The sequence below is a fragment of the Caenorhabditis briggsae genome (genome assembly GCF_000004555.2).
Source record: "Caenorhabditis briggsae complete genome, chrX, whole genome shotgun sequence".
NCBI lineage: Eukaryota > Metazoa > Nematoda > Chromadorea > Rhabditida > Rhabditidae > Caenorhabditis > Caenorhabditis briggsae.
The window spans coordinates 7,461,426-7,488,234 of record NC_013491.2 but is presented as its reverse complement, the minus strand read 5'-3'; the positions used below and the strand labels follow the sequence as shown (position 1 = coordinate 7,488,234).

Below are 26,809 nucleotides of genomic sequence, written 5' to 3'. Positions count from 1 at the left end.
CGGCCCGGCCGGTTGCAACCCTGCTGGGTGGTAATTACAAAAACACGTGAATTTGTTTTTAGTTTATTAAAATAATACTTAACAAATGAAATTTGAGAGGAATAATAAACTAATTTCAAAAGTAACGCAATTTTTTTGTTTTAAAGTCGTATCGATAAACATTAACTGAAGATATACTCTCGAAAAATCTACTGAATTCTATACCAAAAAATAAATCGACGCGTGAAAGTTTGCTGAAAGTCATTTTTTTCAAATGATTTACCAGTTTCTGAGATAGGTAAACCACTTTGAGGTTGATTTTCTCAACTATTATAAACTGAAAAATTTGGATTTCTGGACAAAATACTTTAGTTTTCTAGAATACATACCATTGGTTCAAAAATTCAAAGTTGTGAATAGAATATCAACAAATATCGGGGTTGAAGTTAGATAATATTATTTTATAATTATATCCTAACACTACAAACCTTTTTTAAAATGTTAATTTCCCAAAAATTGGGCATGAACAGCAAACTAAATTAGTACTCCTATTTATGAAAAGAGGAGTAAAATGTTAAAATGTTGCTGATATCATGATGAACATTTTTCAGTTGATAAAATTTTGATTTCTTTCAAAAGAAGTGAGATATTTAGGCTCAAAACGGACGGTCCGGGTGGCGTTCTATTAGAGTGTTTACGGTATTTACCAAAAAGAAAATGATTATCCTCCGCGCAATATGTAGCAGACTCGAACACACGAACAACAATGATATGGGCGGTGGGTTCATGTGTTGTGCGCGCCAATTATGGACGTGTCATTCTTGTGTTTTTCGCTTGCTCATATTAATTTTTTTCGGGTACTCACGCCGTATCTCACGCCTTATCTGAGCTCTAAAAGTCCCCATTTGATAGTCTGGAAAAATTGTAGTGGATAGTTTCTTTTTTTCAATTTTTACACAGTCGTTCTCATGTCCTAAGAAAAAAAAACAATTAAGAAATATCACCGTCACTCAGTTTCTTACTGTTTTTACACCGTCTATTACTTTGGAATTTTTTTTCTCACAATCTACCAGAAATGTGAATACTTTTTTTTGCAGTACTAACTTCTTCGTTATATCTTCTGAAAATCAACACCAGGAACCATGAATCAGCGCCGTAAATCATTCAACACTGTCAACAGCGGGCCTAATAAGAACCGAGTCCAAATTCCAGGTGAGGAAATTCTGCCAAACCACTAAAAGGAAGGGCAGCATAAAAAAGAATAATCAAAACAGAATAGAATAATCAAAACAAACAAACAAAATACGATCAACCAGTTTCAGAAAATACAAACATTGCAAACTGAGGAAATTAATCACAACCATACATATTTCGAATTTAACCTTTTCAGACTGTCAACATCATCACCTAGACAACATGACTAACCGCCTCCGTGAACGCCGCTCGACCCGATTTAGCGAATTGTCTACTTCTAAAGGTAATTATTTTTTATTCAATAGCTATTAAATTTTGAAAATCGATCTATACTGACCAAAAACTGACATTCTCAACTCGAATCTCCCCAGTCTCAAGATCACTTTTTCCATAGTTTGAACTTTGAAATCAATTAAAAACGAAACTTTTTCGATTTTTTTTCAGACACTTCCAAAACGTCTAACGTCAAAACAGTCACCACTACGAGCAAACAGCCAAATACTAAGTATTCTACAAAAGACCGACAAGCACTCAAGAGATCCAAAAGTTTAAGACTTTGCAAAAAATGCATTCGCACAGAAGAAACATTCATAATCGATCATATGCGGATTCCTTCAGAAGTCGTTTCCGAGAAGCGCAGCATTCTCTCGACGCAATCAAGAAAAACCTTCAAAAGGCGTGGAAAAACAAAGAATTCACGAAAGAAGATATGGAAAAGGCTGAGGCCGATTGGAAGTTTGAAGCCATGTGCTCTGGAGAAGCATACTATGAGTACGGCAAGTGGAAATGGCGTTATTGATTAATTTTCGATTTCTACTCTATTTCATTTATTTCTCATTTCTTTTATCTACCTACCCCTGACATTGTATTCATATTTCTTACTTTACTGTCAAATATAAATTTTGAGCTGCGAATCACTCGAATGTTTGCTCACGTTGAGTATCATGAACATGCGATAGAATCAAACGACACTTGCCATATTCAGGCCTAGAAAAACATTTTCAATGTACAGGGTGGCTGAAAAGTATTGAGACACTTGTTTTTTGTTGTATTTTCAAAAATGGAGTTTCAACAAAAGAACCAGATTTATTTTTTCAACAAATGATAGTAATAAAAAAGATATCAGAGGAGATATTCGAAGTTCGAGCCTTCGGCCTTGATGCACGCCTTCAAACGAGCTGGAACAGAAGCGACGGTGCGCCGGAGGTAGTCATCGTCAAGATCATCCCATGCTTTGAGCAAAGCGGCCTTCAGTGAATCCACATTTGGGTGCGATCGAGCCATCACCTTTTCCTCCAAATATCCCCAAACGGAAAAGTCGAGTGGATTCAGATCGGGCGAGGAAGCGGGCCACATGTCCTTGCCCCAGTAGCCAGGGAAATGAGCGTCGAGAACAGCTTTCGTGGATTTCGAGCCATGGGACGGGGCCCAATCTTGTTGAAGAATGAAGGGTTGCTGGCCAAAGTGGCTAGTGACCCACGGACGTAAAACATCCATCAACACCAACTTTTGGTACACATCCGAGTTGATTTTCACATTTCTATCAATGAAAACCAATGGGACTTTACCTTCCGACGTCAATCCAGCCCACACCATCATTGACTTTGGAAAAAGTCTCTTGTAGGCCAGACGACGTTTTGGGGACTTTGCTTCGTCCTTTGACAACAATTGCCGAGCATTCTGTCGGTTCGGAAGCGGCTCAACCGTAAAAATTTTCTCATCAGTCCAAATGACTTCAGAGAGGCGGCGCACCTTGAGTGCGTCGAGCAACTTTTTCGCTTTTTCGAGCCGATTCTTCTTGGACTGTTCTGTGAGGTATTGGCCACGAAGGAGCCGATAACTGTTCAGACCCAAGTCCTTTTTCACAATGGATTGAACCGATTGTCTTGAGATTCCGAGCGATGAAGCCATTTGGTTCATGCTGACCGCATCATTTCGTGTGATTCTCTTCTTGATGATGCCACGAGTCCGGCGAGTGTTGACAGTACGAGGTCTTCCGCTTTTCTTAAGCTCCAACACATGTCCTCGATCTTTCAATTGTTGCACAACTCGATAGACAGTTGCTCTCGGAAGAAGAAGTCTTCGAGCGATGTCACCGGTGGAGATGCCGTCGTTGAACAGCTTGGCAATGGTTTGGCGATGAGGAGAAGCTCGCATAACTTCGTGAAGAGATAAAGTGATGGGAAATGGCTCTAATGTCGGCTTATATACGCTCCCTATTTTCGAAATAATACGAAACTTTTCGAAAATACGACTTGGCACTGTGCCAAGAGCCATCATAACAAGTGTCTCAATACTTTTCAGCCACCCTGTATGTCGGAATTTTCGAATTCAGTCTGGAATGGTGTGGAATCAGAAATCCCAGATCTAATGTGAACAACTTCGTCTCATTTTTGCATTTTTTTGAAGATCGTCCACTCCCCGTGCATCGCAGATGGTCAAACTGGAATCGTGCACCAGCTTCCAAAACTTTCCTGAATCAACAATGATCTCAGTATTTTGACGATCAACACTTTCTGCGTATGATATGAAAACAAAGTTCATAGAATCACAGTATACATACAATAAATCAATCACAAATGTTGTGATTTGCAAAAAATTAGCGATCACAAAAATTGAATCGAAAAAGCTTGGACATCAAATTCAATAATTTAGAAAGAAGAATGGGATATTTTCTGCAATTTTGATGGTCAGTGGTTGATCGAGTGGGACACTTCACGAGATGGTATTCTTCCAAATAATTTCAATTCATTTTTCCGGAATGCCATCCTCCAAAATGGGATCGATGGAGCAGCGGTAGACGCAGAAGTATTCTATTGATCTTTGGTAAAAAATCAATGTTTGGGAACTGTAGTAAAAATGAACTAATCTACCTTTCCACTCTTCTTGTTGACCAGAATCTTCCGGTACAGTTTTTGCAGAATGAGTGATGCTTTTCGCTGTGAAGTCGAATGATGGTTTCAAAAAAGAATTTCTCCATCGATGAAAAAAAGAACGGCTTGAATCATTCCGAAGAGCTGAACGTACTCAAATTTGTGAATTTTGATCTCTTACAATTTTCTGAAATTTTCTTTACGAGAAAAATTTTTTAGTTTTGTAAACCTACCAGTCTCTAGATATTACGTGGGAATCAAACATTGAGAGCATAATTGCAATATTGGTCCACAATACTAGAAATTACAAATCAGTTATGCCAATTGATAAACTGGATCACATACTAAAAACCTTGAAAAAAACTCACCTATTTCCAAGTATTAAAATCCATGAATTGATTCTGAGAAAAAATAAAAGAAAAGGCTCATTCAGTAAGAGCCTCATGGTATATAATAATAAAGTGAAAATCGAGAAAAAAATAAGGTAACAGGGAGACGTCTATTCAAGAAGTCGTCATCGTGTAGAAATGAGGAAATTGTTGGTTGCCTGCTTCTTCTTCCTTGTGTGCGCAGATGCATAAGAGACACAGAGAAATCTATGCTTCCTTGCCTGTGTTTGTTCAAATAGTATGGGTCGTAATAGAGACGGAAAAGAAAACGAATGTTTTTCCGTCTCTTCTAAAATCGAAAGAACCGGCAATGAAGAGAAAAGGGACGCCAGATGGTGAAAAAAACAAAACATGTTGATGCTTAGATAGTATGGACTGTAATAGAGACGGAAAAGAAAACTAGTGTTTTTCTGTTTTTTTCAAATTGAGAGGACACCAGATATAAGAGAGATGAAAGATTGCCGCCGTGGAAGATAACTTCCTTCTGCAAATTGTTCCCGAAAATTGAACATATTGTTCGAATTTAGCTCTGTCTTAGCTTTCAAATGAGACCCAATAAGTAACTCATACTGCTCTTTATTTTTTGGTATTTCTTCCACATAATTTTTAGCTTAACAACTAATTGTAAGGAGCTGTCAAACTGTTAAAACACCTCATATTTAAAATTTTAGTTTACTGCGGATGAAGCAACAACTTTATGTCATCCTGTTAATTTGTTATTCATTATCTATAAAATCTAACTTTTTAAATGAAAACCAAGTGTGTTTCAGATAAATGCTTGCTGTTTTTGTTTGTTTTCGGTTATTCAGGAAGCAGAAAACTTGAATTTTCGAGAAAACTTAGGATTTTTTTAACTTTTTTAAATTTTCCTGAAATGTATGGATCTTTTTTTTTGCATGATGTAATTCATTCTGTTTTTCAAGGTTTTCCCACAACTCAGAACTATTACAGTTTACTTGGACAGTTCTCAGAAGATGATCGAAAATTAATATTTGAAATTCTCAGAAAATAATTGAAATAGAAAAACAGAAAAATAGTAATTAACTTGCTGAAATGTGAGAGGGAATGTTAGAAGAATTGGTTGATGTGAAAAAATATTGACATGAAATGGAAAAGACAATATTTCAAAATTAAAACGAAAAATGTTGTAGAAATAATTCCAAAATCACATTAGCAAATGGTTATTTGGACTACGCAAAACTTTAGTGATTTCCACACGATGAGGAGCCACCGCCACTTTGAACTCCCCCGTTCTTACTTTTTATGTACTATACTTTCGATGCATTCTTGAAGTCATGAGGGTAATCGAGGAGCTTACTGATTGTTGGTCCCAAAACCGGCTTGGCCTTGATTTCTTTGTTGTTGTTTTTCGTCATTCAAGTACTCACATGTCTATCCATTTAGCTTAACATTGTCGAAACTGATTCTATGTCTGAATGGATCAATTTGGCATCCTCGCATGTTTTATTCACCTGTAATTTCATCGAAAATTGAAAACAAACTCTGAGAATACCTGTACCTTAAGATCCGAACTTTGATTTGTTATGTTTCTTAATGGGTTTTCAGACATAACACGTTTTACTTTCTCCGAGTTCCGGGAAAAATTGATTCTTGGAATCTTGTTTTGCTCTGAATGAGAATCCATTGGGAGGCACTACTTATCTGAAAAATTTAATAAAAACTGCTGGATAAATGTGAGAAAGAATGTTTTGCTGAAGGAATTAATACACTTTGAAGTAAAATAGAAGGTGGGCCGGCAGATGTTGCATATACTTGACAAGGGAACGACAACACCTCGTCAGTTTGGATTTTGATGAAAATTTCAGAATATGTCAAGGATATCCTATCTAGACATCCCTGGAAATTTTAGAACACGCTCGTCAATTTCAGCAGAGTTATATCCATCCAAAGTTTTAGTACTGAAATCCGTTGATTTGCATGCTTTACCACACATTTCATCCCCGAAATCCGTTTAAAAGGAGTTTGAAGAGGGCCTGACATTTAAGCGCCTTTCGAATCAATAGTAAATGTCGACGGCGTGGTGTCGGGGATGTGGTGGGCGCCAGTAGTCACAAAGCTGTGGGTTCGGACCCTCTAGTGTTTTTTTCTTTTTTCTTTCTTTTTGTTTTCTTATTTTGCGACATTTCAGGATCCCTCTGACATATGTTTAAAAATTTTTTCAATTCAAGAGAGTAGAGACAAAATTTAGAAAAAAAATTTTTTCAAAAAAATTCCAAAAAAATTGAAGGTTCAATCACTGGAATGTGGTGGTTTTGAAGCTCTGTTTCTGGACCTATACGGACCATGAATGAATAATGAAAAGCGTGCAATCAAAAAATAGATTACCTATCAGTTGTAAAATAATATTTGCAGACAATTATCACTACTTTTTCAAGGAGATTTTCCAAATTGACAAAAGCTCGATAAAATCACCCACCCAAATGGTGGAAAAAATCTCAAATTTTTTCAAAAAAAATTTTTTTAGAAAATGTCTGAAATATGATATTACACATAATTCTGAGTATAGCAAAACAAGTTTCATGTTCTGGAACCTCATGAAAGCGGAGAAAATCGCCTTTAAAAATCGTTATTTTTGCACTGAAAACGCGATTTTTGGTACTGAAACTGATATAAATCGGCTGAAACTGGCAAGCGTGTTTTAAAATTTTCAGGGATGACTAGATAGGCTATCCTTGACATATACAGAAAATTTCATCAAAATCCAAACTGACGAGGTGTTGTGGTTCCCTTGTGAGTACATGTGGGATTCCTAATTGAGGTATGAGGGAAGCAGGTAAAGGGGAGGGGGAGGCAGGTGAGAATCAAAAGAGAAGAGGCAGTGTTATCTCAAGTGGGCATCTGAAACCAGTTCTCACCAAAAAAGTCATCTTGATAATCTAATGAGGTTTTTGATGAGTGACAAATAACATAAAGAATTAGAAGAGTAATTGATGAAAGGTTAATATATGAGATATATGAGGTGGCGGCATGGAGTAATTGTTAGTCAGGCTCGATGGCATGGGACAATTATTAGGTTGGCGGGAAAGTCTTTGTCACTCTGTTTGTTTAATCACTGTTCTCGTATATGGAGGCTGTGTATGATATCGACTCTAGTGAATAACAAGGTGATAAGAACCTTCCATATAAACAAGTCCCCATTTCCTTCCCTGCTCCTCATCTGTAATTGAAACGATATGTTTGTTCCCACTGCTATTCACATCAGACATGTTTTGATTTACCTCTTCCTATCTCACACCACGATGAAGGATTCGGAAACTTTCTTGAAGAATGTGTACAACACACATGCCCCTCACTACAATACTATTCGCAATTGGTTCCATCGTTTCGAAAAAGATGACTTCTCGCTCGATGAAAAGGATCGCTCTGGGAGACCCCGTGAGTTGGATTTGGACAAGCTGAAGCACGCATTGCAATCGGATCCATTTCAATCTAGCCGTGAACTAGCTGTCACATTCGGAGTTCACCATAGCACAGTCCTTGAAGGTTTGAAGTCTCTTGGAATGAGAAAACTTTTTGGTCGATTCATACGTCATCACCTGACTCAAGCCAACCTTGACCGCCGAGTCGACGATTCGATTACTCTTCTCACTCTCCACGCGGGCGATCGATGGCTGGACCGGCTAATAACCGGAGATGAGAAGTGGGTCTTCTACGATAATCACCACAGGAAATCCCAGTGGGTTGGAGAAGGAGAGAGCCCACAGGATGTCCCCAAACCCGACCTTCATCCGAAAAAAGTTATGCTCTCTGTGTGGTGGGGAGTGGACGGCCCCATCTACTGGGAACTTCTGCCCGAGGGCAAAACAATAACTGGAGACCTCTACACTACTCAACTACGAAACCTCAAGAAAGCAGTCGACCGTTCGGCCCTGAAAGACAAGAAAGTTACTATCAACATGATAACGCTCGCCCACATGTTTCGAAACAAGTGAAGCAGGAGCTGATGGGATATGGATGGAATGTTCTCCCTCACCCCCCGTATTCTCCTGATCTTGCTCCTTCCGACTATTGGTTATTTGGCGATATGACACGTGCCTTCGAAGGAAGAAGCTTCAATTCCCGTGGAGCGGTCGAAGCGGCACTCAAACAATACTTTGCCTCACGCCCGGCTGGATTCTACCGCAATGGAATCCATAAATTGAGGGAACGTTGGAGACATGTTGTTGATAATGATGGACAATATAATTAATTATTCGGTTATTTTTTCTTTGAGAAATAAACTATTGAAAAAGTGACAAAGACTTTCCCGCCAACCTAATAATAGTCAGACTCCACTAGGTGGCGGCAGGGGGGTAATTAAAAATCAGGCATGAGACATGTGAAACAGATTAAGACTCGTTGACAAGTGTACATGAATTATGCTAGAACGACAAACTGCCGTTGGCAACCGACGTATTTTGGATTTTGAATACACAGTACCGGTCAATAAAACATTCACAAACTTGTTTTTCAGCTGGTTTAAACCTATTTCAGGAGCCTCGAGCTCAATTGTCCAGTTTCCGATCACTTGAAGTTTTTGCACTCACAGAATTTTTAAAAATTTCTTTATTTCAGCTGCTCAGCGATTTTTGATAGACATCCTTTTTTCACTTTTTTGTACTGAAATTTTAAAAAGCAAGCGTGCTTAAGAATTCAGAAAGCAGCTGAAAAACTAGGAATTTTCAAAAACTGAAAAATATGTTTTATAAAATACAATATAATTTTCAAAAATCAAATAAAATGTATTCAAATTGTGCATAATGTGTAAGACCAAACTTGGTCTGACAGATTTTTCCTCCAGGAAAATCGTCTATCGAGAATCGATAAGCAGCTGAAATGAAGAAATTTTCAAAAACTCTGTGAATGCAAAAAGTGATCGGAAACTTGACAGTTGAGCTCGAGGCTTCTGAAATAGGTTTAAACCAACTGAAAAACAAGTTTGTGAATGTTTTATTGACCGGTACTGTGTATTCAAAATCCAAAATACGTATGTTGCAAACTGCAATTTGTCGTTCTAGCATAATTCATGTACACTTGTCAGTTCCAATCTGTTCCACATGTCTCATGCCTGACTAGAGTTCAAGAAAATTCAGAATATTCATGAATAAAAGAAATTAGAACATTTCATAGAATTCTCAAAATTCCCAGAAAATTTGATTAACTGAAAACTTGTAGGAACTCTTGAAAATTCGAAATTTTGGGAAATTCAATTTATCAATGTTTCTACATAACGGATATTGTAAAATCTTAAAAGAGGAAACTTCTGCTCTCTGCTCCAAGTTTCTCGCAACTTCAATCCGACCAATTTCTTGATGACTTCGATGACCATGATCTCATTCCATCTTGAACATTCTCATTGGATCACAGAACAACATCTGCTGTCGATGAACATCACCTCAATTCGCCTTTTCAACTCCGAACTGTCCGGAGAAGCAATCAAAAAGTATTTGGCCGTCTGGAAGACTGGAACGTATCGTGATCTATTACACTTTTCGGTTGTCATGGCAGATGGCTTCGAGTGTGCTAAATCGCACTCTTCTGATGGTGATTCCCCGGGGAATGTGCACTGCATCCCCCGCAATCCCTTTCTTTGATTAAATTTTTTATCATGTAACCAGTATAAAAGCCCCTCTATTGTATCATTCTATATCGTTCAATAAACCAATGTAGTTTTAAAACATGGTGCATCGACCGGGAACCGAACCCGGGCAGCCCGCGTGAATTTTGAGAAGATTGCCGAGGGTCTTTTTCCACCAACTCATTAAGTAACATTGTTGATGAAACCAAAAGAATCGGTTGAAAAAGTGTGGAGTGTTTCTAAACTTTGTTTGGAGGTGATGTCTGCACCTTCCAAAAACGAACTCAGAAGCTCAATATTTCAGTAAAAAGAGTGATGGAAAAAAGTAATTTATGGTATTTTCTTCAATCTTTGAACACTCGAATTTCCGCTCTTAGATTTTCTTCTTCCGTGTTGATGTAAATTCTAATCACGGAACCAAGTCACTTTCATTTGAATTATTTATTTATGAATTGGATTGCTTTTGAACAATGATTATGAAATTTGAAAAGAATGGAAGCTTCAAAGTGATTTGAGGTTTCGAAGCGGTTATGCGAGTAACTCAAAGACTTGTTTCAAAACCGTCGATAATGTTCTGAACGTTCAACGACGGCCACATTCCAACAAGTTTTTAATTAATAAAATGTGTTTTGTTTTCTAGAATTGTCTCAGATGCTCACGGGAAGTCAATCACCTTCCAAAGAGCCAGCGGAGATGTCATCAGCGTCAAACTCTAATCCAAAAAAAAACTTGTCTCACCGTTTTTGTCGATGTCTACAACACTCATTGATTTACTATCCTTATTTTTCGATATTTCTTATGCTTTTTCCGCGGTCATTCTTATTTCTTGTAAAATGAACAAAAATATTTGGGACTTTCTGAAAAGTATCATGTTGTTCTGGCGTTTTCGAAGATAATCAAGAATATTTCGTAAATATCAGAAACATAAAAAAGCATCTTTCATGTTCCAATAATGCCTTACCGTAGATGCTCTAACTCGGAAAATAGGACACAAGGCTTATCACGATCTGTCTTCATAAGTTATTGTCTCGAAAACTTGTAAACTGGAAGAATACAGTTTGTCAAGTTCAAAAATTTTGTTAAAAACTGAATATCTGAAACTTTTGAAAATTTTGAATTCCAAGTTTCCGAATTTCACAAAAACCTAATTCCCTAGTTTCTGAATCACAAAATTCGTAAATTTATGGGTTTTCGAATTTCTCAATTTCAAATCTTTTAACTAATAGATTTTTGAGACATAGCGGAGATCATTTTTTGGCTTGTCGTTTTGTGGTTTTTCATCGTTTGTGTTTAGCCATGTTGTCTCCGGAGAGGCAACGTTCGGATTACAAAATTGAAACTCGTTTCACAAGATTCTCAGAGTTTTACCCTTTTCTCAAAAACTAAAATGATATCATCCCGAAAGTTTATTCGACACATTTGATAAATGAGATTCCAACTAAATACGAAACATGGGCTTTTAAATGAATTGTTGAGAATTGGGAAAAAGACAGTTGATATTAAATTTACAAATATGTAAACGTGAGATTTTGGAAGAATGAAAATAAAATAAACTTAATGAGCCTGGATAACCGATAATGAAATATAAAGGAATGTTGTGAATAAATATTGGAGAGGTCATCAGGTTTTAGCTTGTGATAGTTCATTCGCGGAACTGCTTGATGTACAACAGAGCATCCTTTGGTTCGTCGGTGTAGAAGTTTTCGATAATATCTTTACCTTTGACAAATCCGTGCTTTTCGTAGAACTTGATAGCGCGTTCGTTACTTCCCTTAATAAATATTTTCTGTTTAGGTTGCATAATTTCCTTTGAGTTACCTGCAATTGCAAATGGTACGCCTTGATAGGTGTGAGAATTTGAGCAACTCTGAGTGCGTATTCAAGAATGATTGTGCCGATGCCGCATCTGAAATGTAAAATGAACAGACAAGTTTTTAAAAGTGTAACTCATAATCTATTATTTACTTTTCTAACCGCACAATAATTACGGAAAATTACCAGCTGCTTTTTTTCAAAATGTAAAAACAAAAAAATATAAACGATGAGCTATATTTTGTTTTCATGGTTGCTTATTGCTTATACCGAAATATCCCATGCGCAAAGCTTCCTGTTGCAAAACTTCTGAAATCTAATAAACTCGAACTCACTGCTGATATGGCTCCAGAACTCCAAGATTGAGGAAAAACGTTCCATCTCCTTCCTTAATGGGCATAATCAGAAGTCCTCCAACGGCGACATCGTTGTAATAAGCAAGACGTGCAAATTCTTGCGAACGACTAGCAATGAAGTACAGTTTCTCGTTGAAGATATAGTTGCAGACAGCATCGTTGATCTTCTTGAATTGCTGAAAATCAAATATTGTTTACCATAAAATCATTGGTCACGAAAACGTACCATACAGTTTTTGATAGTAATCGGTTCCAGATATACCTTTGCATTTCCAGCGATTCTAATCGGTTTCGTTTTGCCATCGTAAAACTTTCTGATCATTTGAGCATTTTTGTTGATTTTGAGTTTAATCAACTGTTTGACCACCTCATTCTCCTCTGACTCCGTCTTTTCTTGCTCATAAGTTTGATCGTTTTCTAAATGCGGGCTAGATGACTCCATTGGTAAACTTGTGATGACTGAAAAAATTATGCTGATGGTGGAGAAAAAGCACGAAATGAGAGCAAAAATATAGAAAAAAAAAGAGAGCAACTGGGAACGACAACCCACACAAGAATGAGAATACCGAGGAAGGGAGTAGGTGAGGCGGGAAGAGAAGAGAGAAGAAGGGGGAAATAGTGTGTAAATAGAGAGAGAGCGCGCATGGTTTAGCGAGAGCGGAGTGTCGTCGTCGAAATTACCTGATGACTAGGAACGAAGTGACCTCTCTATGAAACGAGAAAACTATTACCATTGTTTGTAAAGAAAATGGAAATGAAACATGGAAATGTTTTTTTTTTGAAATGGTAATTGTTTTCCATAGCCATCGTGAACCCCGATATAATTTTCAAATGTTTTTGATAAGAAACCGGAAAATATTCCTCCGAAAATCACTTTCCTATGGGGATTAGACATTGCTGAAAATTATTTTCAGCATATTAGAATGTACTTCGTTCTAGTTTTCAGCAAACTCTCAAGAGACCGTTCTAGAACGTTCCCTTGTCGGATAAGATTTTTTGTTGATTTGATGTCTCAAGTCAAATAAAAAATGATTCTGATGTTACAGATTTTCATTCTCTGAATTTGAAGGATTACGTTAAATTAAACAGAAAAAGCAAAGAAAAAGGATAATCAAACAAAAGAATCATGTTGAGATCTGGAAGAAAACTCAAAAAAACGACAATCAACGACACAAGTTAACGAAAAAGCTCCTAAATCCTATTCCATTTCGACGGCAATTTCTTCGCATCCTGACCCAGGCGGTGGTGGCATTGGTGGCCACGTGAAGACACGCTGGAGATGTGTTGGTAGATCCTCATACGGAACACGCCCATAAGTGGGCTGAAGAGAAATAATATGCAAAATATCAAGAAAACAAATTACTCACGACAGACTCATCCCACCACACACTCTGCGAGAATCGCTCAAAAACTAGGTAGAAATTCTTGACGTGACAATTGCCGTAGCATAATTGTTGTTGAAGTCTCAGCGAATTTCGAATGTCTTCAGCGAGAAGTTCGTTGGGTGCAATAGAACATGTTCTGAACTGGATCTTAAAATTGAAAAAATGCTAGTTTCTATTGGACTTTCAAGAGTTTCACTCACATCAGTTTTGGGTTGATATTCTTAATTTTGTGTAACTCAACAGTGACACGAAACTCCTGATCTGTGCCAGCTGGGATAATTGCAGTTGGAGGGGTGACGGAAACGAAGACGTGTTTGTTCCAGGCAATAAAGACGTCAGACTTGTTGTTGTTGAGAATGGTGACATCAGATGTTAGGAAACCAGCATTATACTGAATCTACAAAAATGTTGATTGATTGAAAAACATCTACAGTAAGAAAAAAACTGCTATGAACTCACCTTCACATCAGGATTAAATTCGAATTTGTCCAGCGTGATTCCGTCGGTGGTCAAAGGAAGAGTTCTCATCATCTGAACATAATATTTAGGATTACCTAGTTCTGTCTTGGAAATCTGACTTAGGTGAAAAACCAAACATTATATTGAGTTAAAATCTGTTTTAAATACTAACGATGTCTAATTTATAGTTATAAGAGAAAGGAAAACTGTTAAAACAATTATTTTCAAGAATTTTACAATCAAGAATTGGTATCTTCAAAAAGAAAATAACAAACTTATCCATGATGCTCACCATACCATACACTCTGAAAAATTTAAAGAATTTTAAGAGAAAAGAAAGAGAATGACATTCAAAAATGTAACAGATACAAATTGCAGTATGAGTTATACTGTTTCAAATTAAAAATAAACTGGAAATCGTTTTTAAAATGATACAGATTTTTTATTCGATTTGAAGAAGTAATGCCGCATTGGCCGGAATGTCACTGGAAAAAATGTGGGGAAGTCAAGAATGGGCTCGTGTCCTTACTCCGGCCCATCTACAATTCGAAACGACCCTAATTTACAAAAAAAAGGACCTCAAAAGAAAAACTAGGAACCAGTAGCAAGACATCTATTACAAAAAAGGGGGAAGAAAAGAGGATTCAGATCATTATTCTGAAGAATGGGTAATCATTTTGGAATTGAAATAGAAAAAAAATAGTCAGAATAGGGGAAGAATATTGGGTTTCCAAAGTTAATGAAATTTCTAGATTGGATCTAGGGATGGGGCGCGAAAATATCGAAACATTCTAATGGATTGAAAAGAGAACGTTTTGAAATGAAATTCAGAAAAAATAGTATGTGAATCTCTCACTTGATGTCTACAAAAAAACCGGAACACAAAGAAAATCCACATGTTCCGGATTTGATCACTGATAGGAACAGTGGGAAAGAGAAAAACACAGGGTAGTCTACTTTAAGAACGCAAATAGAATAGTTGATGAGGAGAACAGGGAATTAACAAAGAGAACTTTTGTCTTAATCTCTCTTGAGTCCAGCAACAGTGGCAAAATCGGATGGATCCTTGATTTGAGAATACATATCCGCTGGATACTGCTTGTGAACTCGTCCAACGCAGATATCGATCGTTGATTTCTTACAGAACAAGCAGATTCCATAGTCTTCTGCTGGATCATAGGCACGTCTTCTGACAACAGAAACGAGTGGCAAAGCTCTGGCGATGATTTTATGCGTTTTATGCATGTCCGATTTCCAATTTGGATCAATGTTTTCCGGAACGTTTCTCCACTGAAAAAAATTTTGACGGCTTAAAAATTCGACTTTTTTCTGAACTCACGCCACTAATGCAGTTGAGAGTTTCATTGACGGTTACGAAACGTCCGGTGTCAAGAATCTTCTTAGCAACTTGAGCCAGGAATTTAACGTCGTCCATTGCATTGTGAGCATGTCCTTCGAACTTGATTTCAAAGAAATTGGACATTTTTTCTAGGTTACTCTGGAAATGTTTCATTTTCATTTCTGTATTGAAACTCTAAAATTAGGAAACTTATGTTAGAAATACCGTGAAGCCCTATTCTAAAACGAAACCGAGGAATAGAAATAACTTACGCGTCCAGCAATTGAAAGATACTTTTCTTTGGCGATGTCTTGGAAAATTCTATTTATATTTATCCATTGTCTGAAGATTGCCGGAAAATTTTCCTTAATGAGCAGAAACTGATATTGTGCCAGACGCCACATATCTTGGCGACCATCGCAGGCAAAAGCGAACTTTCGCTCGTCCAAGTTGTGCTTTTTGAGCCACTCAAGAAATTGTTGATAGACAACTGAAAATATGTCAGCCTTGTCAACAGCATCTTGTTGAATTCCTGAAAAAAATATATAATTGAAGATTCACAGCAAACTTCAAAACTACCAGTCAGCTCAATACAATATTGGCTTAATTTTTGATTGACGACTGGTTTGACCAGTTTGTTGAACACAACATCTTCTCTCTGCAAATTAAAGTTTAGTCATAGCTGATTACCTGTCTAGTGTCTAATGAAAAAAAGCAAAACAAAAAACTCACGATAAGTTTATCTGTGATATTAAGCACGACAACACTCATCTGAATAATCTCAACCGGGTGATCAAAAACACCTTCCTCGCAAGTTGTTTCAAAGTCAAGGATCAGGAGATCATCGAATGGGCAACTGTACTCTGAAGACATTTATGCCTGAAAAATTAATAAGGCATACTAAGAGAAAAGAAAGAGAATGACATTCAAAAATGTAACAGATACAAATTGCAGTATGAGTTATACTGTTTCAAATTGATAATGAATTATAAATTGTTTTTTAAATGGTACAGATTTTTTATTCGATTTGAAGAAGAAATGCCGCATTGGCCGGAAAGTCACTGGAAAAATGTGGGGAAGTCAAGAATGGGCTCGTGTCCTTACTCCGGCCCATCTACAATTCGAAACGACCCTAATTTACAAAAAAAGGACCTCAAAAGAAAAACTAGGAACCAGTAGCAATACTATCAGAAAATAGGGGTAGAAATGGGCTTATGCCATTAGTCTGGAAAATAAGTAATCATGGTGAAATTGAAATAAGAAGAGAATAAAATCAAAGAGAAGATAGCCTGATGGAAATTATGGTCGCAAAGACATTTTGTTACGACGTCCGACGTGAAGTTTGAATGGCTTCTCCATATTGTACTTGGCAGAGTTCTTCAGAGAATACAGAATACTCTCGTAATTGACAACGTTGTCAACAGCGTTCTCGCAGATGATTTTGGCAATGCCCAATAGGAAGCGATTCTTGCGTTTTAGGATACGAGCCGGGTTCTCATGCTGAAAACAATTTGTTACAAATTCAAGTTTCCAAAGCCCTTATGCAAGAACATTTTATAGAAAAATGATTTACTATAAAAAAAATCAATTGAATTATAGAATGTACTGAAAATATTTCTCCTCTTTTCAAATGATTTACCTCTTTTTGAGATAGACTAGAAAATTTTAATTATTAACACATAAATGTAAATTTTTAGCTGTATACATTCATGCTAGTTATTCCAAAATACTACTTTTTGAGTGGTACAGCAACGAAATCCGGGTTTACAGTTAAATAATATCGCTTTTAGAATACTATGCTATCAAGACATAATATCCTTGGAGGGAGAACTTTTCAAAAAATGGGTGTAAACAGAAAACTGAACCCTATTTTATGAAAAGAGGAGTATTTAAGGAAAAGTAAATTATTTTTCTATTCAGTTGATTTTTTAAAAGAAAACTATTTTTTTTAGGTTCTTCAGGTCTGAAAACTCACAAACTGTTGTTTGAGATCGGTTCTTTGCTTGCCAGTCTCTGCTTGGAATGGATTCAATCTGCGGAGCTTCATCAGAGTATAAACCAACATGACAAAGTCGTCAGTTTTGGATGGTTTCTTCCCAATTGCCATTCCAAGTGCAGCAGAAGCAGGATCAGTATACACGTAGTCGTCGGCTGAGACTTTTCCAATGAATCCGTGGGGTTTACGGAAGAAACATGCCATCCCGAAATCAATGAGTCTAATTTCAGCTGCCTGAAATGATCAGATTTCCAAACTGAAGATACGACAATCAGGTATAGCATTTAAATTCACAAAAAAACAATCAGCGAAAAAATCCTTCAGAATTTTACAAAAAAGATTTTCAGTCCTAAGCTTACCTCCCCAACCAAGGCGATCATCAAATTTTCCGGCTTAATATCTCTGTGAATGATTCCAAAATTGTGGACATCACGGAGAATCTCAGTCAATTTGTGGCCAACTTTAGATGTGAGTGATTGAGAGAAGAGCTTGTTTTCGGCAAGCGTGACCATATCCACCATATAAAGATCGAGAACTGAAATGAAATTTTTTTCTGAATTTCGAGAATTCATTGATCTCACCCAAGCACAATTTGTTGCGGTACGTGAAATGATTTTGAAGCTTCTGAACTCCAGGTACCGGTGCCAGAAAAGTCAAAACGTGCACCTCGTTCAAGTAATCTTCATCTTTTGGATCAGATCCACCAATTGTTTTCAGTGCTTTCTCACGCAGATCGACATAGTCGGTGACCTTGAAAATCACTCCGAATCCCCCTTTTCCAATTCTTGCATTAACGTGATATTTACCATCAATAACCTCTCCAATTACAAAACTCATCTGAAAAAATAATACAGATGAGTAACTATCAATTTTTTGTTCAAACAGAGGTGTGACTAAAAATTTGAAATTCTGAAAAATACCGCGAATAATGACTGGTATTATTTTTAAAAAAAAACGATATTCAAAGACTTAACAAATTTGCTAACTGCGGATATTAAAAAACAGAAAAAACCGATTCTAACGTTTCCAGAATTTCAAATTCTATCGATCACACCCTTGTTTTTTACGTCTTTTCAAAATTCTCTTGGATATATTCATCGATAAAACTCGGGAAAAAATTTTTTAACCAGTATTTCTTACAATTTCTTCCAAACTTACCCTCAACGATTGAGAAGTTTCAGAAAGTCAAAGAAAAGAGAAGTGACGGCTGAAAATTATAAATTTAAAGAATGAAGCGTGCTGAAACTAATTTTTTTGAAATAAACGGAATAGAAACTATTGGAAGAAAGAAAGGTCTAATTGAAATGTGAATTTCAGCCGAAAATTCAAGAGTGGGCGGAGCTAAGGTCCAGTAGACAAAATACTCAAAGAAGCATGTATTTTATAACTATTTGTTGTCCTATTTTTTTGGTTTTTTGATAGTTTTCGTAGGTTTTATTGCAAATTTCGCAATTTTTGCAGATTTATGTTAAAAAAGTAGATTATCGATGAAATGTATCTTTGAGCAAAATGGGCCTGAGAATAATTACGAAATATATATGCATCTTTGATGATTTTGCTACCAAACCTAAGCTCCGCCCACCTTCGAGTGTTTTGCCGCAGCGCGCATTGAAATCAAAAAAGGGAAATATATCTAATTTTTAAGTCTAAATAGAGAATATCAAAATTTTTGAGCTAAACTGATGATAAGTGCAAATAATTTAGCTAATCAGATTTAAAAAAACTTTAAAAGTTAAAAACGTTCAGATTCTAATCCTTATCTGAAACTTGCTATTTAAAAAATTAGAAAAACTATCCGAGAAAAAATGTTTGAAAATACTAAGTGATTAGAACTTGACGCTTTTGTTTAATGCAGTCTCAAGTTCCGAAGCTCAAATTTTAAGGAGTTTAAAATTTCAAAGTCTCAAAAAATGACTGTATTGTGAAAATTATTTCTGTCAAAATTTTCAAGTTTTCTCAAAGATAATAGAATGGAAATAAAATTTCCGAAAGTCGACTTGTGGTTTTTTCTGTGTAGCTTCTTGAACAATGGTGAGAATCCATCTGATTTCCAAAATTTTCCACCTGAAAAAAAACTATATCAAAATTGAAACTTGAAAAAAATCGTAAAGTGAAACTTCACTGTTCTTTCGAAATACGTCGACTGCGATGAATTTGCAGACGAGCTGCTGAAATCCTGATTAATATTTCTGGAAAAAAAACGGAGTCCAAAATACAGAAATATGAGTCCAGACAACACAAACAGAAAGAGTCCAAGGAAAGAACATAGAAACCTCAGGAAAACAGCGGATCCAACCAGTCGACTGTCGTGTAAAATCCAATTGAAGTCAAAACCTAACACACGAAGATGGCAATGAAGGCGTGAAAAATTTCAAAATTGGTTGGGAGAGACATGTATAAGAAGCGTGCAGTCCATCGCGGTAAACTGAAGATCCCGACAACTCGAAAAAGACCGAAATATCCGCCTAAACCTAATCGGAGCCCTAATCCTAGTCCAACAGACTCCCACAATCCCAGACACCAATTGAGCACCCACTTGCTATTGGCTGGATGTGGCATACGAAAATATGATTTCATTCAGACTATATCTGAATAAATCACACGCTCATGGAATTAAAATGGCGTCATTTTCTCATCATGCTGAATAGCAAGTGGACTGACTACCGAAGGCATCGATCGCATACCACATTATCAGTCAAATTGAAGATTTGAAGGAAAAATCTCAATTATTTTGTGATTAGATGTTTCCTGAAGTCACCTAAACTTAGTTTTTTTCCCCACACATCTAATCACACAATAACCAAAACTCTCCCAACTTCCTCCAACGACTGATAATGGCGTTTTGCCTCTTCTTTTTTAACAATCCTCCTCCTTCCATCTTCGATCGGTCCATTCCTCGAATGTTGAAATATGAAAAAAAATAATATAGAAATGATATTGCATCAATATGATGCACTTTATTCTCAAGCCTTTTTCAAGGCGAGTTTATTTTTCAGCGTCATTCTTTTGATTGAATTTTTCAAAATTACGTCGCTGTTTATATTTAATTTTATAAAATCCAACGCCTTTTTTTTTGAATAAAATTTTCCGAAATTTATCGCTTTTTTTTAGATTCGCATCCCAAAACCTATTTTTCATCTAAAACTGAGTTCTTATTTCCCCCGAAATTTTAAAACTCCCGAAAAAAAGAGCAAAATATCACCCGCAATGGAGTATTTATATTCATCCCATTAATGGAAAAAAAGTCAGTTACTATTTCATTTTACCCCCTTCTCTTCCCACCGCGTGCATTTTTTTCAAACTCACCACCTGAAATTCAAACCTAAGAAACCTAAGCGTCCTAAAGGGACAAATATAAAAAAACTAACTTCCACTCCAATCGAAGTGCCTGACTTCTAATCGATATCCGAATCACTGATGCCATTCCATCGATCGGTTCCACCACTCTCCTTTTCTTCGCCATCACCAGCCAGAATCCCGTTTATGAGGAGCCACAATTCATTCGCCACACCGATTATCTTAAATATTTAATTCAAATTATCTTTTTTTATTTATTCAATTACTTTAAAAACTCTACTTCCGTTTTGAATTTTGTTCTAGTAATTTGAGTATCGAGTTTTTTGAAATTGGAAAAAAAAATTCATTTTTTGGTGGTTTTTTGTAAATTTCAAATGAAAATTTTTCGAAAATATGTTCAAAAACGAAAATTGTTAACATAGTTCGTAGTTTTTCATTTAATTCACTACTTCCAAAGCAGTTCTAATTATCAATTTAAAACTGTATCTTCTAGTATTTTCAAAAAAAAAATTTTTTTCATAAAAAATTTTTTTTTTTTGGAATCAAAAATATTTTTTACTAATTAAATATTTTTCAAACTATTTTGAAATCTAATTAATGTTTTCTTTTGTTTCTTATTTCATCCAAAACTGTAACAAAACTCTCATTTTTAAAAAAGTATACCTTATTGAACTGTTCTGCTTCAGAAGATTCATATTTTTGGTGTCCCTGTTGATTCGCCGTTTTTGCCGTTGTATATCTTGAATATTTCCAATATTTCCTGCAAGAAAACCATAATTAATATAAAACTGTACAAAAGAAACAAGAAACGAACGAACGCCGCAAAAAAACGCGCGCGCGCGGAAGAAGCGGGGAGCCGGGGGGAGCGGGAGGAAGAGCGGAGAGCGCACCAAAAAGGAAGAAGCGTTCACACACGAATGAACTCCCTCCTCATCGACTGACCTTTGCTCTCTGCGTAGTAAAAAAGGAGGGGGGAGGTGGGATCGCGCACCACAGTTAGATGGTTAATAACTCACGTACCATCTTGAATTTTCAAGACGTTTTTGTTTGCACAGAACCAGAATCATGTGGGAAAAAATATAGGTTGAAAAAAAAATGGTCGCGGTCCCTGGTACGTGGTCCCAGTACTAATTTTGCCCTTCCGCAAAGAGCGTGCACCACACTTCATTACATCAGAAGAGGGTGCTAGAAAAGGAAAACATAGAGGAAACTTATATGCCCGTGATCAGAGAAACGTGGGGAACACAATAGAATATTCAGTTTATCGAAAAACAATCGGAATAAAAATTTCAGAAAAATTTCAGCACATTTTGCCTCTCCAAAAAAATCATAAGGGTCCCCCCTATGGTGAAAAAAATTTTTTTTGGAAAATTTTTTTTTGATGGATTTAGGTAATTAAAGTGTGCGGAAACAGTAGAAATCAGTATTTGGTTAAAGACTATCTAAACTAGTTCACAATGTCGCATTTCTCTTTTATGATAGTTTTCTATTTTTTTCCGGCCTTTTGAAAAAATTTCAAAAAAATCCGAATTTTGCCAAAATGTGAATTTTTTCGCTAAAATTTTTTCTTTTATTTTCAATCTGAAAACACATTTGCATCTTTTTTCGGGTGATTTGCTACATTCTACAGGAAAGATTGACGCTTTAGTTCTAACTTGAAGAAAGTTACAGTCAAAACACAGTTTGCGTATTTCTTGCTTGTCAGTACTGTATATATTTGAGAAGTGCCTTTTCTGGGTAGTTTCCAAGAAAATTGGGTTAAAAATGTTGAGAAATACATTTTGAATCCCACTCACGTTTTTAAATTTTGGAGCGATGAAAAATTGGAAAGCGTGGTCGAATAATACCTTCGTTTTTCATCATGTAAAAATCACATCAGCTTCAGAACGATAATTTCTTTTTTAGATACCTGCACAATGAAAAGTAAATCCTGGTTCATCTCATCAGACTCCTTGTTGTTCCGAATGTTGACATTCGCCGTGGAATGATTAGAATATTACGGAATCTACAAAAAATCAAATCGAAGCTTGTCCTAAGTGATTCTATCAATGGTTGATCCAAGATTTGTCATCCTAAAATAAAAAGGATAACATTTGAAAATCATTATTTGAATTATATTTTGAACTTCTAACTTAGAACCAAAATATACACTCAAAGGTCTATTAAAAATCCAAACAATGTCTAATTGTTTGCTACGAGAAAAAAAAACCAAAGAAGTGTCTTCAATAGTTCAACAATCATTATCAAAAACTGAATAAAAAATTCACCTGTCCGGTAGGTCTTCTCTTCTCTCTTCTCTTCTCTTTATCTTCTCTTATCTTCTCTTATCTTTATACTTCTCTTTATCTTCTCTTTATCTTCTTCACCCTCTTTCCAAGTCTACAGGAGAGAAATCTCCCCCGATAAATACATGCAAACGAAAGTGGGTGACAGTAACAAACGAAAGTGGGTGACAGTAAGAATTTAAAGTGCGCGCCAACAGACACTTATCTGTTTTCTCTGGGCATCTCCCCTCGTGGTCTCTCTCATCGTTTCCCCTTCAGTTCTTGCTTGGGGGTGCGTTCACACTGGTGACGCCTCCATTTGTTTTAACTCACCTTTAATAGGTTGATTTATTGTTGATTCAATAAATAGTGTTTTATAGGAATTCTGTGTTTTAGTGTCTTCTAGTCTTCAGGTTACACAGGTCTCTTTGAGTGCATAGAGGTTCTGTGAGTGCATAGCGTTTGTCTGTGATTCTCACTCTCTCTCTGCATCTCGTTGTTTTCATTAGTGTCTTTTAGCAGTTAGTGTTTCTGGAATCCTTTTTCAGTTACATTACTTGGGGGCCAAAGGCTTTTTCCGGAACTTTTTCGGTCTTTTGTGTGAATCTTCTACTTGGTTACGTTCTATCGCTTTTTTGCTCTTGTTTGCTTCGTTTCTATCAGTCTCTTTGTCGTTTTCACCCGTTTCTTTGCCGTTTTTATCGATTTTCACTGAGAAGGCGTTCTGTCCGGCCACCGGCAGCTTCTTGCCATATTCTCTGCGATTTTCCATCTCTTGGAAATTGAGAAGGCGTTCTGTCCGGGCACCGGCAGCTTCTAGCCACTTTTCTCAGTTTGCGGGAGTGAAATTAGCTCGATTAGCTAAGGATCGGAGGACATAGTACTGGAATCGACGTCGCGAGTGAGTGGAGAGGAGTGGTGAACGATTCGCCAGCGTGTGTGTGTGAGGAATTACCGAAGTTCGAAGGAGTGTCGAGTCAAAAATTGGAAATTGTTCGATTTTGCCAATTTGGGATTTCAATTGTGTGTCAAAAGAAGGAAGTGTTTCAAAGAAGAACTGATTGCTTTTCAACAAGAATTCGTGAAGTTTTGTGTCGGGAACTGACTTTTCGCCTGAAAATCAGCCATTTGGTAGCAATTGTATCAATTGCATCGGTATTTTATCGATTTGTTGTGCTCAAATTTGCTTCTTCCCGTTTTCTGCGCAAAATAGCATCTCTACTTGGAAAAGTGTAAAAATTTGAATATTTTGCAGCAAGTTTCGGAGGAACCAATGGATGACCTTCTGGAACCGCCGACTTCGTCGAACGGGATGGAAACATCAACGTTGCCGCAGAATCCGAACGAGTCGCTAGTCAACGAGCTACTAAACTGGGAAATGCCAAGGCCAGTGCAAAAGGAGACGGTGTCCGATGATGTGGAAATGAAAGAGGTTGAGGATCGGAAGGGAGCGGAGAAAGCTGAGAAAGCCGGAGGAGCCGAAAGAGTAGAGGAAGGGGTTGCTACGGAAGCTGAGAAGAGCACCAAGGTAAGAATGGTGTGGGAAAAACAGCGCTGTGCAGAAGAAGATGAGGATGCAAGAAAGGAAGCACTGGATAATTTGATGAAATATGCAAAAGGATCATTGAGTCATTTGGAAGGAATTTTAAAACCGTTAGATAAGCGCATTGAGAAGAAAAAATGGAATGATTGAGTTAAAAAATTCCGAAATTGTCGAAATGAAACGCATCAATGCCATCTTGGAAAACGAAATTCTTGACTTACCGACCGATGGAAACCGGCTCGAATCGCCACGTCGCCTTGACTCCACGAAGGTTAAGGAGGTTACTGAGGAGCAAAGTCGTCTGGTAAGTTGGTTGGAGAATATGGATATACATGCGCTTGAAGACATGGAGGAGATATTCCGAAAGACTGAGAGCATCAAAAAGCAAAAAGCCACTCTAGATGAATTGGTCAACGCAACTGAAACTGAGAAAAACTGGTTACAGGCTCAACTCACAAAGCAGCGGCAGCAGTGGAATGAGGACAAACTGAAGATGAGAATGCTAAAATGGAAGAGCGAGTTCGGCCGTATGAGGAGGAAGATAAGTGGAAGGTGGGAAATTCGCAATCGAATTCTTACTCGAGAATCGGTAAGAACAAAGAAAGTACGGATGAGAATAGTGCAAAAAATGGCTTTCAGACACAGGGAGACGCTTTCCCATCTGGACCATCAACTCGTCGACGTATGCCAATGGAGGACAAGTGCCATATGCAAGGTGAGTGTGGAAATAGTGAAGAGTTGGGAGAGAGAAGAGAAAGGCCGCGCATGATGATGGAGGATGGTAACCTGAGTTATGGGGCGCATGGAGATGAAGGGAATATGAAGAAGAAGTGAAGCAGGGTTATTATCAGGGAATGACAGAGGAATGGGGTCCAATAAAATCATAGATTTTGACAGAGAACGTTCGACCAGAGAGAAACGAGGAGAACCAAGCTACGTAAGATTTAGGGACTTCAAAGCTAGCAAGTTTCTGGATGAGAAGTTGATGCTGTACCTGGTCGAAAGCTTTGCGGAAATCGAAAAATACGACGTCTAGTGTATTGTATTTCAAAAGAGTAGCTTTATAATTCGAAAAAAATTGAACTAGAGAGGTGGTGCAGGATCTGTTGGAGAGAAAACCATGTTGAAGACTACTGAATTGATGGAGGAATTCCCATTTGATGCGATCACATACCAATCGTTCGAAAATTCGAGTGAATGGGTCAATAAGCGAAATATTGCGATAGTATTCGGGCGATGAAGGAGGGCCCTTTTTTGGTATGGGAACGACTACTGCGTGTTTCCAATAGTCGGGTACATGTGACGTGGAGAGTGAGTCAGAGAAGATAATCGATAAAGGTAATGCTAGTGGTGGCGCATTTTTTAATGATAAAGTAATTGGCCGAATGGGGAGAATAGCCACAACGAGGCGGGAGTTTGCGAAGAAGCTTCTTAATTATCCAGGGATCGAAGATTTCAAGGTCAGAGCCAGAAAAAGGAAGATGCTGATGACTTATTGCGGGAGTGATGGATGCGGATGAAGTGAGATGATTATAATTAGAAGAGAATGTTTTGGTGAAAAGGGTGGATTTTTCGTGTTCAGAGGTTATAAGACAGCCATTAGCAGAAAGAGGTGGGACTTTAGGTGAAGATATAATTCTACTTTTGAAGAGGGCGCGGGCAGAACGACAGTGTGGGGCTGAGAGGATTCGGAATTCGTCACTTACCATTTTCTTATTGATTGTTCGAGTGAGAGGTTTGATACGAGTTCGAACATGGAGAATTTTCCTGGGAGCCGTAGTTGGAGTTTTAAGAAGCTTGGAGTGGAGTAGAGGTGCCTTGCCCGTTTAAGCTTTCGAAATGGTAGAGAAAAGGGTTTGGATTTGGGTGGAGGAAGCAGAGGAGTATGATTACGAATAAGTGTGGAAAGAATATCAATAAATTTAGTGAATTTTTCGGAAGGAGAAGGCAAAGTACTAAATGAGAGGTCCCAGTCGATGGTGGCGAGATCGGAGTTGAGGGAGCGCAAATTGCATTTCTTGAACCATAAACGAGGGCGAGATATGGATGGAGGTCTTCGCCTTCAGGTTCTCATCGTATACGAACTTTCTGGATGCACGAAGGGTTTCGAGTTCGGAACGGGTCAGGTCACGGCGGGCTCTGAGTTTGGGCTCGATGGTGTTCAGGAGTGGCTCGTCGTTCTTGATCTTATTGAATCCTTTGAGGAAGGTGTCACGTTCGGATTTGGAGGAGAACTGCAATTTGAGAGGACGGAAACGAGAAGAGCAAACGTGACGATACAACGTGACGAGGGCACGTTCGATCACCGCTCTAGTAGACTTTTCCAAGAGTTGATAAGCCTGCTT

General features: G+C 37.4%; 6 protein-coding genes across 6 annotated transcripts; 1 reads left to right on the top strand and 5 right to left on the bottom strand.

The window, feature by feature from the left end:
- Positions 1 to 2,295: 2,295 nt before the first annotated feature.
- CBG26805 lies at positions 2,296 to 3,330 on the bottom strand (the record flags this gene model as incomplete). Its single annotated transcript, XM_045239378.1, has 1 exon — positions 2,296 to 3,330. The coding sequence occupies one exon, from the start codon at positions 3,328 to 3,330 to the stop codon at positions 2,296 to 2,298; it is 1,035 nt and encodes a 344-aa protein (XP_045099213.1).
- An 8,325-nt stretch (positions 3,331 to 11,655) lies between these two features.
- Positions 11,656 to 12,623, bottom strand: CBG11814 (the record flags this gene model as incomplete). The annotated part of the gene is made up of 4 exons (XM_002648744.2): positions 11,656 to 11,784; positions 11,832 to 11,919; positions 12,161 to 12,357; positions 12,408 to 12,623. 4 exons carry the CDS (start codon positions 12,621 to 12,623, stop codon positions 11,656 to 11,658), a joined length of 630 nt encoding a protein of 209 aa, XP_002648790.2.
- A 756-nt stretch (positions 12,624 to 13,379) lies between these two features.
- On the bottom strand, positions 13,380 to 14,097 carry CBG26804 (the record flags this gene model as incomplete). The annotated part of the gene is made up of 4 exons (XM_045239377.1): positions 13,380 to 13,502; positions 13,549 to 13,702; positions 13,767 to 13,963; positions 14,026 to 14,097. 4 exons carry the CDS (start codon positions 14,095 to 14,097, stop codon positions 13,380 to 13,382), a joined length of 546 nt encoding a protein of 181 aa, XP_045099212.1.
- Positions 14,098 to 15,045: 948 nt separating this feature from the next.
- CBG11812 lies at positions 15,046 to 16,237 on the bottom strand (the record flags this gene model as incomplete). Its single annotated transcript, XM_002648743.1, has 5 exons — positions 15,046 to 15,315; positions 15,365 to 15,523; positions 15,637 to 15,896; positions 15,944 to 16,022; positions 16,097 to 16,237. 5 exons carry the CDS (start codon positions 16,235 to 16,237, stop codon positions 15,046 to 15,048), a joined length of 909 nt encoding a protein of 302 aa, XP_002648789.1.
- Positions 16,238 to 16,663: 426 nt separating this feature from the next.
- Positions 16,664 to 18,197, bottom strand: CBG11811 (the record flags this gene model as incomplete). Its single annotated transcript, XM_002648742.2, has 4 exons — positions 16,664 to 16,864; positions 17,340 to 17,594; positions 17,720 to 17,895; positions 17,942 to 18,197. 4 exons carry the CDS (start codon positions 18,195 to 18,197, stop codon positions 16,664 to 16,666), a joined length of 888 nt encoding a protein of 295 aa, XP_002648788.2.
- Positions 18,198 to 24,194: 5,997 nt separating this feature from the next.
- On the top strand, positions 24,195 to 25,298 carry CBG11810 (the record flags this gene model as incomplete). The annotated part of the gene is made up of 3 exons (XM_045239376.1): positions 24,195 to 24,449; positions 24,580 to 25,053; positions 25,104 to 25,298. 3 exons carry the CDS (start codon positions 24,195 to 24,197, stop codon positions 25,296 to 25,298), a joined length of 924 nt encoding a protein of 307 aa, XP_045094675.1.
- Between the last annotated feature and the right edge of the window lie 1,511 nt (positions 25,299 to 26,809).